The sequence below is a fragment of the Austrofundulus limnaeus genome, unplaced genomic scaffold (genome assembly GCF_001266775.1).
Source record: "Austrofundulus limnaeus strain Quisiro unplaced genomic scaffold, Austrofundulus_limnaeus-1.0 Scaffold962, whole genome shotgun sequence".
NCBI classification, from domain to species: domain Eukaryota; kingdom Metazoa; phylum Chordata; class Actinopteri; order Cyprinodontiformes; family Rivulidae; genus Austrofundulus; species Austrofundulus limnaeus.
In genome coordinates, this window is record NW_013953364.1 from 45,971 (window position 1) to 57,036 (window position 11,066).

Sequence of the window (11,066 nt, forward strand, 5' to 3'; positions counted from 1 at the left end):
GTTGAAGGCAGTGGTGGGCAGCGCTAACCCAAAAAATAGTTCCGCAATTTCTAAAGCGTTCATGAAAATATTTAGGTCCGCAACTTCAAAAATGCTTGTGCCATAGAAAAGCTAGCGGAAGCTAATTTTAAAGCGCAAGTTCAATTTGACACTTACTAGTTGGCAACAATTCATGTGCAATATATGTACAACACTGCCAACTAGCGGTGTATGAACCCTTGTACAGCTTAATCCTACAACAGCCGATTGCTGGTGAAGTGATTTCCTGAAACAGAGCTTTGGCTCCTGGTGTAAAAATTAAAAAGTTGTTGAATGTGTTGAGGATTGCTAGTTCGGCTGACTCTTTAAAAAGTTGTTGAGGATTGCTAGTTCGGCTGCTTCTTTATCTTTATCTTTTGTTTGTTGTAGATTTTTCATTAAAGAAGCATCAATAAAGCAATTTTAAAACTGTTTATTGGAAAACTGAAGCGATGCATTCTGGGTACATGACGGATTTGATTTGTGATGGGAAACGAAAGCACAGAGTACAAGAAACTGTCTTCCCTTCAAAATAAGAGCTTGGATTTTAAAGTTTTCCATGTAGTTGCTCCAGTTGACCACTAGATGTCTTGTCTTCACCAGCAAAACATCTTTAAATCATTTCTGCGTCTCTAACCCTGTTGGCCGATTGCTTCGACCAATTACGTCAAGTATTGAGCTCCAGCATTTAAACCTTTTTTTAAAGTAGCTCCGATTGTAAAGTAAAATAAATCAATACATACAAAATTTTAGTATGGATTACAAATATTAACTGTTTTTGCTGGGAAAGGGAGTACTAAACACTGCCTTCCTGCTACGTAAAGAGACACAAAGCATTGTGGGAAATGAGAACCATGACCGAGAGAAAAAGTCAGCAGGATGTATACCTTCCCAATAAGTGTGTTTATCTGGGAGGGGTGCTGTTGGAAAGATTACCTGTGTTGTGATTCATTGATAGCCATACCTTCCGCTGTTCAAGATAATGACGACTGGTAGATAATTAGTTATTAATGGTACTGCATTTTAATTTTAGAAAGTGCAAATCCGCTTATGAATTATAAAAATTAGTAAGACCACTAAAGCGCAAACAAAATATTTAGATCCGCAATTAGCGGATTTGCGCTTTAGCGGGCTGGTGCCCACCACTGGTTGAAGGTATAGATGATCTATGACAGGACTATGCAATGCGGTCTGCTCTCCACTGACTTTATTTAATATAAAATGAAATAATAAAAAATGATAGACTTTGTTTTTTAAAATCTAATTTATTTTAAACTGGATTTTAAACCAGAAAACAATTAAAGTAGATTGTATTTACTTATTTGGTGTATGTCCAGCCCCTGAGCTGTTGGCTTCCAGCAACTGTAGCCTCCTGATCAATTTCGTTGATAGCCTTGATCTATAAAAATAATTTAAAGTTCTGGTTGACTCCCTTTTTACTGTTTCACATGTACTGGTGTCACTTAGTAGTGTGGTTATTTGAATGAATGAATGATACTTTATTGATCCCATGAAGGGAAATTACAGTTTGGAACAACCCATTCAAGAGATGTAGGCACAACACAACAGGGAGAACAGGTGCCCTGGGTCCAGCAGCTGTAAAGAGGTGCTACCCTTAAAAAGAAAAAAGAAATACTGACGTGGATAAGTGAGGATTAAAAAAAGAACATCATGCTATATAACTTATTTATTGAAATCACTGAACTCAGCTGTTTACCAAGTTAGGTTTCAAGCTTTACAACCACTTTACTACATGGACCAGTTGAAAAAAGATTTAAAAAAAAATGTAAAGATTTTACACACATGTACTAACATCCTGCATTTATCAGTGAGGTTCAGTCTGAGCTGGAATAAATCCTTAAAAGTTTATTTTTTCTTTTTTTTGCCATGTCATCAACTTAAAAGGCTATAGAGAAATATATGCCATCAAGAAGTTTGCCCGGTGTAGCTGCACACATGTATTTGTTGATTTCATTTTAAATAAATGTTTGATGTCACTAATATCTGTTTTTATTACAGGATGTTATAGACTTTCTGTCAGCAGAACACACAGAAGGTATGTAGTAAATACATTCTTTGCAGTCTCTGGAGAATTTTTCTTTAAATATTTTTAATGTAATATTTTGGTGGTATCTTTTTTTTTTAAGATTCCCCAGATGAAAGCTACAATGAGGCTGCTCAAACCCTTCTGACCATTGGAAATATGACTCATGTCTCTCAGACAGCACAAAGTGAAATGACCACAGAAGATGGTAAAACAGGTAGGAGAAACACAAATCACAAACAAATCTTTATCATGGTACAGAAGTTTGTATGTCTTGGATTGAGTTAGAATGTACAATGTTTAATTGCAGAGGAAGCAACAGATGGCATAAATGCATCCAGACATCCTGAAGGAGACATTGTTCCTTCTGCACAAAGCCGTGAAAGAGACAATGATGACTTGTCTCAATTTGAAACCAGTAATCAGACACGTGGTGAGCTGAAAACTGTGTGTGATACAGATCCTGCCCCTCAAGCAACATCAAATCCAGAGAGCCCCCCTAAAACAAGACGCTTTTCTAAAGTAAAGCCTAAACCAACACTTGGGCAAACTTTAAGGACTGCAAAACCAACATCTCAAAAGAAAACTCCTGAAGAACAGAAAATTGAAGGGAATGAGACAACAACAGCTGAAGAAGTAAGCCCTGAAACAACAGACTCTACTCCTTCATTCCTAAAAGATAACATTTCTTCTACTAAAGTCAAATCATCAGAAACAATATCTGTTAATTCATCTATTACCCAAACTCATTCTTTGTCTGCACCTCAGTTTGAACCCAGCAGGAATCAGTCCACCACAGATACAAAAACACCCGATTCTAGAGATGAAGGCTTCATACATCATGGTGAAACTATTGATGGTGAAACATCTAACGCAGCTGTGACAGAAGGTCGAGAGCCAGCCACACTTTCAGACCCAATCCAAGAAAACAGCAACATACATCCTCCATGTACGTTACCTGCAGAGAATCTACCTGTCAGTCAAAAGGGAGAAGGTGAAGTTGCAACTTCCAGCCAACCCAAGGGGAATAGATTACCAAAAATCAAACCCAAACCAAATTTAACACAAACACCAAGAGTTGCAAGGAATAAATCTCAAGTCAGTGAAGAGACTGTGGAGAAAGGCTCTCTTTCAGCTCTGAAACCTGAATGCCTCGCACAGACAGAAACTTCATCTCTTCATTTTAAAGGCGCAACGCAAATAAAGGCACACGGTCAATGTGCTACTCAAGCAGTACTAGATGTGACAACATCAGATCAGAGGGCCATGGAAAACCAGGGTTTTTCCAAAGTCCAGCTTATTGGAGAGCAGACAACCAGGTTAACCTCTCAGTTAGCAGAGGAAAACCTCACACCTGAGTTTGGAACAACTGACCCAGCTGTCACAGAACCATATGTTCCACAAAGGTCAAGTGTAGATTTAGCTGAAACTCGAGAACAAAGTGACAATCCTGTGACTTTTAATGCACCTGTAGAAGAGATAACAGTTGATAAAGAAGATCATAAAGTTGCGTCTGCCCATCAGTCGAGGAGGAGTCGGACACAAAAACTTAAACCCAAACCAAACATACCACAGATATCAAGAACAGCAAGGTCTAAATGTGAAACCACAGTGGAACCAGCAGAGAGAGACTCAAGACCAAGTGTTAATTTTTCTGAAAATAAAGGTGCAAAAGTGGAACAAAATTCAACTTCCACCTCTGACAAACAAACAGAAAGTTCTAAATCTGCTTCAGGTATAAAGCCACCACTGACTTCTGCTTCCTATGTGACACCGTCAGTAGAGAATCAGACGTTTGTTGGACCTGACCATACAAACAAGGAGGCAGCATCGTATCAGAGTGTCATAGAAAACCAGAACCTTTCAGACCTTCAATTTGAACTAGTTGAAAAGCAAACCACAGATGATAAAGGATTTAATTCTGAGTTGACAGATAAAAACTTGATATCTCCTGTTGAAACAATTGAGAGCAGATGTAGTAATACAGTTGATTCAGGGGGCACTGAAGTTGGCCCAGAATTAAATTTAGATTCCGCCTCAGTTGAAGAACCAAGTGGTCTTCCCATGATGTTTGTCAAACCAGTAGAAGAGTCTAAAGTTTGTGAACAAGATTTACAAGTTTCATCTACTTGTAAGTTGAGGAGGAGTCGACTAAAGATTACACCTAAACTAAATGTGCCACAAAGATCTGTTGAATTTAAACCTGAAATCTCAGAAGAGCCAACAGAAAAGGACTCGACTTCTAGCCCAAATCTTGAGTCTCATAAAACGACAGTGACTAAAGTGGAACCAACATGCAACCCCCAACCTGAAATTCAGAGCCAGGAACGATCAAAAGTCCAGCTTGAGCCCTACAGAGAGCAGGTCACCAAAGATGAAGATAAATCTTCAGAGTTTAAAGATGGTCAAGAGTCAAATCCAACTTCTGACAGAAGTGGCCAACCTCCTTCTTCAGAAGAATTACTTCTCAATCAGGAGAAGGAGGAAGTTGCATCTGCTAGTCCTCTGAGGAGTCGTCGATCACAAAAAATGAAACCCAAACCAAATCTATCACAGATTTCAAGGATTGCGAGGTTTAAACCTAGAGTTGCGAACCAGGCTTTAGGCAAAGACTCAAGCTGTACCCCAACACTTGAGAACAAAACTAAAGCAGTGGTGGAAACACAGCCATCTTTCCCTGAAAAAGAGAGTGAAAACACAGATGGTGAAGGAACTTTGAAAACACCAGATCAGAGTGCATCAGAAAACCAGAACCTTTCTGAAGTTCAACCTGAGCAGAGTATGGAGCAGGACACCACATGGGTAAAGACATCTTCTAAGTTCAGAGATACAGACCTGATGTCTTATGTTGAAACAAGTGAGATTTGTTCAGATAAAGCAGAAACTATTGACTTGGGATTCAAAGATTTACAAGTTAGGTCAGCTGTAGATTCAGCCTCAGTTCAAGATCAGAGTGACCATCGTCCTGCTTTAGTTATATCTGCGGGGAGATTACCAGTCAGTGAACTACAGGAAGAAATTGACGTTGTGACTTCTAAACCTGAATTATCACAAGACCATTTTTCAGTCATGCAGCCTCCAAGCCCAGCCTTAAGCTCTATCTCTTCAGACAAAACAAAAGCAGAAGAAGCAGAACCATCATGCTCTACTTGTCTTCCAGATAAATTAAACCAAAACAAAACTACAGGCGCTTCTCCAGTTTCAGAGCAGTTACTTGAAGCTGTTCATAAATGCACAGAGGAATCGCCTACATTTGAAGAGCAGCAGATGCCAAATGTTGGACAAGTTGCAGATTCAGAGGACGCAAAACAAACCATTCCCCAGAGAAGGCAGCGGTTTCCCAAAGTCAAACCCAAGCCCAATTTAGGACCAACCAGTAAAATCACACGCAGAAAGCCTCTGGCAGATGATGGCAGTAAACCTTTAAAAGTACAGCTTATGGACTCGCCCTCATTTGTAACATCAGAGCAACAACTCAAGGATTCAACTAAGGATATGATAAAAGATGATGGAGTGGAGACGGATTTAGCTTCATCTGGAGATGGCGTGGTGGAAATGTCAAAAACTCAAACAGTAACTGATCAGACTGAAACCACAGATGATCAGTGCACAAGAAAAGAAACAGCTTCTACTGCCAACTTTATAACCCTCGAGACAGACTCCTCCGGCCAAAGGTAAGATGTGTTTCCATGTCCTGAAAAATTCTGCTTTATTTTAGGTTTATTATGTTTGCTTTAAAGGGGAATGCAAGTAAACATGTTCTATTAATTGTTCTCTTAGCTCTGATCAGATGTCATCAAAGTTGACTGAAAGTAAAGCTCCTCAAACTCAGAGAGGCAGGCTTATTAAACCCAAACCCAACCTGCAACGCAGCAGCCGCCCTCAACAACCCCAGCAAGTACACAAAACAAAACCAACCAAAGCAGGTGGGACCCTTTTAAAATGAGTTTTGGAACAGATTACTGTTAATTGGAGGTGTTTGGCGATAACCAATTCTTCTTTTCTGTAGACTCCAGTAGTTGCTCACAAGGTGTGGATGTCTCTGTTGATCTCAAGTCTGAATCTGAACTCAGGCTTGAAAATCAGGAGCCAAAAGGTGGAATCATTGACAAACTCAGTCATAAAGACTCCAGTTCAAATTATGCTTGTTCTTCTCTTGGTTTTGTGACACAAGAAACTACAACACAGGTAAGATAGTTCCATTGCAATGCTTTTACTGAATGTTCGTGTAGTTTTGGGGGAGAATCCCCAATGCTTGTTTTTGACAATTTTTTAAACAATGTTAATAAAGCTACAGTTCTAAATAATAAATAACTACTAATTCATGTGACTATTGCCTTCCATCAATGGCAAAGTACCATTATTTTTGCCACTGTTTGTCTGCGTGTAGGTGTTGCCTGTCTTAAAGGGCCAATATTATGTGTTTCTCAGGCATATATTTAAATACTATACCATAATAAAGTATCTATGTCACCTTTAGTTGTTATTAAAATTCTGTTTTTATGTTTAAATAGAAAATAATCTTATCTTCTCATCACTTCCTCTTCTAAACGCCTTGAAATTGGCCTCTGTCTCTTTAAGAACCACCTTACGCTTCTGTCTCGCCCATTTCGGTGCGGGGGTCGCGCTTGCGGGGGGAGGGGGGGCTGCCATGATGCAGTTTACTTGGCATCTGAAAATAAATTTCCTCAAAGGTATTTTTAATCTGAAAAGAGCTTCACTGAGTGAGAACTAATGTTAGGAGCTCCGCAGACATTTTAAGTTTCACTTTCACTTTCACCCGAGAGCCTGCAGGAGTCATGGGCGGTGTGTGTGTGTGCTTTGGGCATGTTTTTTATGAGAGTATAACATTATAACATGATATAAAACTCAAAAAAGTTGATTTTACATGAAATTGCCCCTTTAAAACAGAAGATCTTATAAACCACTTGATTGATTTAGATTAAAGTAAACATAGACGTACACTTGCAGGTCGTTCACTTTTTGAGTCAATACTTCAAAACGGCTAATTGACATTAGCAAACTAAATTTTCTATAACTCGCTCAGATTTATAGGTATTATTTAAAATTTACTCTGTCTTTGTCAGTCTGTTGTCTTTTGTCCTCTGATCAGATCTTAGTGTCCCATCTACCTGTCATGATGATATTTCACAAGGTTGTGAATGTCTCCAGAATTTTCAGGTCTAAAACCCTGATGATAAATATTAATTACTTAAAAACAGGTCCAGATGTACCTATGTACATTTTAAAAGTGTAGAGTCAAACAAATATGTGAGGTGGCTGCCAAGGTTGGTACAAAACAAGCAGCTGTGACCATGATATGGACAACAAAATGATGAGCAAGTATTTATTTTTCAACTTCCATCACAACCCAGAGAGATACTACCTTACCTGGTCACATGAGATTGGGTTAACTCTGTCATTTCTTGATACTCGTAGTTTATAACTATTGCATGAAAGACATTGGGCAACAAGAATTCCTTCAATGAATTCTGGGTTTATATTATTTAAGGTGTCTGTGCCATAACTTGTCTGAGTGAATTATGTTGAGAAGCACTGCTGTCTAGTAAAAACAGAACACTTTACCAACGCATTGCTTTGATCAGAAATGTTCTGTAATACTGATGAAAACATGCTGCTTTTATACTTCAAACATCTCCCTTTGATTCTTTTAATCTCAGAATGAATCAACATCAAGTTCTGAGGGGATTCATAGTTATCCACTCATATCAGAGAGTGAGTCAATCAAGTTTTTCTTCCTCTCATGTCACTTGGTTTGAATTTTACAGTCTTTTCTTTTTGGATTTGGACTATAATGTCTCTCTGTCTCGCTCCCTCAGTCCTGCCAACAGAAGTGCCTTCAGATCCTGATGAACCTTTCTTCATCCTCTCCCTGACTGAAATCCCAGTCTCATCTGTGAGGGAGGGGGTGGACAGTGCACCCGAGCACCTGCCAGATCCTCCCGTAACAGATTCATCAGCAGATCGACCAAGGTAAGTTTGTGTTTTATCAGCCTGACTTTCATCGAAGCCTGGATTCTGATGGTGTGATACAGGAAGTTTCTTCTCTTACAGTGTTTCTCTAGAAGCAGCAGGATATGGATTTGTTTCCACAAAGGAGAACAGTGTGGGACTTGTAGGCACAGGCGGAGAATCAGCTAGTGCCCACGCTGATCAACAAGGTACACTGTTTTTTCATTCCCATGTTTGTGATGTTAGCAAAGCATATCGTGAACCAATGGATGGATTTTAATGAAGCTTTCAGAAAGTAACCATTTGGATGCACCTTATTGTTTTTTCAAGGATACCTGATTCAAGATGGCAAATTCTACAGATATTGATCAAACCTTTTGTGTCATCCTCAACTTATACCCCAAACTAACTCTGACTCTAAATCTGTTTTTAAAACTTTATTGACTTTTGACATCAGCACATTTTCTTAAGAAAATGTTAGTAAAGCTACAGCTCTAAATATAAATAACTACTATAATTCATGTGACTATTGCCTGCCACCATTGGCAAGGTACCATTTATTTATTTATTTATTTTGCTGCTGTGTGGGTGTTTGCCTGTGTTTTAAACTTTAAAAGCTGGAAAGTTCTCCAAATTAAAAAAAAGGTAAATAAAACAAAAATAATAAAAGAAAACATTTTATTATTTTATCCTAAATAACTATTGTCTAATTTAGTCATAAAACAATTTCAGATAACTAGAATATAAGTGTGGTGAAGCCAAATAAATGATAGATCAGCCTGCCATACAATGAGCTTCTGACCCGCTGCTGCTGCGAGCTCATCTTCATCATCATCTTCATCAGAGCAGAAGCCGACATTAGGAAGATGGATTTATGACTGAACGAATGTCCACATATCTTTTCATCTCTGCGGGTTAACAATACATAAAAAAAACATTTTTTTTCCTCTGAAAACACGGGTGTGAAAAAAGCCACGGTTGTTAAAGCTTCTCTCTGCGCGATGTGCAGCAGGAAGGAGGGAGGAACTTGTGATTCTGCGACACGACTGCAAGAAGTAACTTTTCTACAGCGGGAGGGAGACATTTTGACTGTTCTCTTTACGTGTTTTAAAACGCCATATTTCTTCATTTATTTTCAGAATATTTTGAATAAATGGCCCTATTAAAAAAAATAAAAGAAATTGTTTACCTGCCCGGTCGGGCAGGCATTGGGACACACCCACCTGCCCGACAATGGGTTTTACCTGCCCCGGGCAGTCGGGCAATAGGATTTGTCGAACCCTGGCTAATATTTGCATGTCTAGGGAAAAAATATCCATCCATCCATCCATCTTCTGCACACGCTTCTTCCTTTCAGGGTCGCGTCGGTCACTGGTGCCCATGTCCATCAGTCACAGTGCGAGGGGCGGGGTACACCCTGGACAGGTTGCAAGTCCATCACAGAGACACACATAGAGACAAACGAGACAACCATAAAACGAATAAAACAGGGTTCTTTCATATTAATTTCCACTGCTAGTACTATTTTGTACTGTTTTTGACTTGTGTATAATTTTGCTTTATATTTTTATTTGTAAATTCCTGTAAAAATAACTTAAATATATTCTGTGTATATTGATATTACTTTACTTATCAAAATAACGTAATTATTATATGAATGTCCATTATAAGTATGCAATTTTATAACATGTCTCACCTTTACAGCAAAAAAAAAAAAATCAGCTTGAAAGTCCAATCAAAATTGACCAAGTTATGGTTATTTCAATAGTAAATACACCACACACATTCATGTTAAAGTGTATGTTATCCCCCGCTGTGAAAAGATAACTCCGCCCCAAGGCAAAATTTGAAAAATGCATCAAAGTGGGTAGGGGGGTTAGAAAGCGGAGGTGTGGCCAGGACGAGAGAATGTGACAGCTAGCATTAGCATAATTGATGCTAAATGGAGATTGACCACAGCGACACAGATAGTTACCTCTCTGAACGGTCTGAGGTGGAGGATTTTCACCCCTCTCCTCACCAGAGGCAGAGAGAGAGCTCAGTCTGGGACTGACTCGTGTTGGCTCCGCGGATCAGGACCTTGAGCTCCAGCAGCCTCGGCTGAGCTGTCTGCCTCACACCACACCAGCCTCGGACAGAGGAGGTGGAGAGCTCCGCGACAGCCTGACAGAAAAAAATAAAAGCATACAGCTGCAGCTGCTCACAAGATCACTAGTTTAAATCAGGAATATAAGTGTTGGGTCTTAGACACATTCTAGACAGTTTACCAGCTAAAAAAAGTTAATTTTGGGTTAAGTTACTCTTTAAGAGTGGACGAGCTCCCTATCTCAAGATGGCCGCCGTGTGAGGATGTCGGTCTCCATTGGCCAACAGCGGGCATGACTTATCTAGCCTTTATCTACATCTATGGCACAAGAATTCACAGTAGATCTGCACATAGGTCTTGCTCCTTCCTGGCTGTTGACCAATAGGAGAGCAGCTTACCCAAGAAGGACCGCCCACCATATTTGCACGATGAGGCAGAAAAGTATAAGAAAATGTAAATACAGGAGACAGAGAAATGTAAAAGCAACACATGGAAATAAAAAGACTTGTGGGACAATTTATTCAATATAATCAAGACAGGGGTTCTTAACCTTTTTGACCTCGGGGCCCAATTCTTTCAACATAAAGTGAAACGAGGCCCAGTCACGCATTACCATACCGATCAAAATGATAATTATTCTAAATCTTGGTTTAAAATAATAATTAATCAAATCATGGCTTAATTTGTATTGTATTTGCATTATACTGTAACTAAGTAAAATACACTTACAGTTTGAAAGTAAAACTCCTGTCAATTAGTCACAAGACATGATTATGACAAACATTTTTTTATATTGTAACCTGCCCATAACAATTATTTGAACAAATACAACAATCAGTAAACAGACCACTCAGACTTATCATTACAAACATAACACTTTTTTAACATAAACAACAGCAAGAATAGACAATTCAATAAATAAAATAGTGATCATAAAATAGATAC

General features: G+C 38.9%; 1 protein-coding gene across 1 annotated transcript in view; it reads left to right on the top strand.

Moving 5' to 3' along the window:
- LOC106533531 (transcription factor TFIIIB component B'' homolog) overlaps positions 1-11,066 on the top strand; it is a gene marked incomplete in the record, with an annotated part of 42,443 nt that overhangs the window by 26,956 nt on the left and 4,421 nt on the right. The window contains 8 exon segments of the mRNA XM_014029873.1: positions 2,038-2,074; positions 2,166-2,279; positions 2,373-5,736; positions 5,843-5,988; positions 6,072-6,250; positions 7,744-7,798; positions 7,903-8,056; positions 8,138-8,244. Coding sequence (XP_013885327.1) covers positions 2,038-2,074; positions 2,166-2,279; positions 2,373-5,736; positions 5,843-5,988; positions 6,072-6,250; positions 7,744-7,798; positions 7,903-8,056; positions 8,138-8,244 — 4,156 coding nt within the window.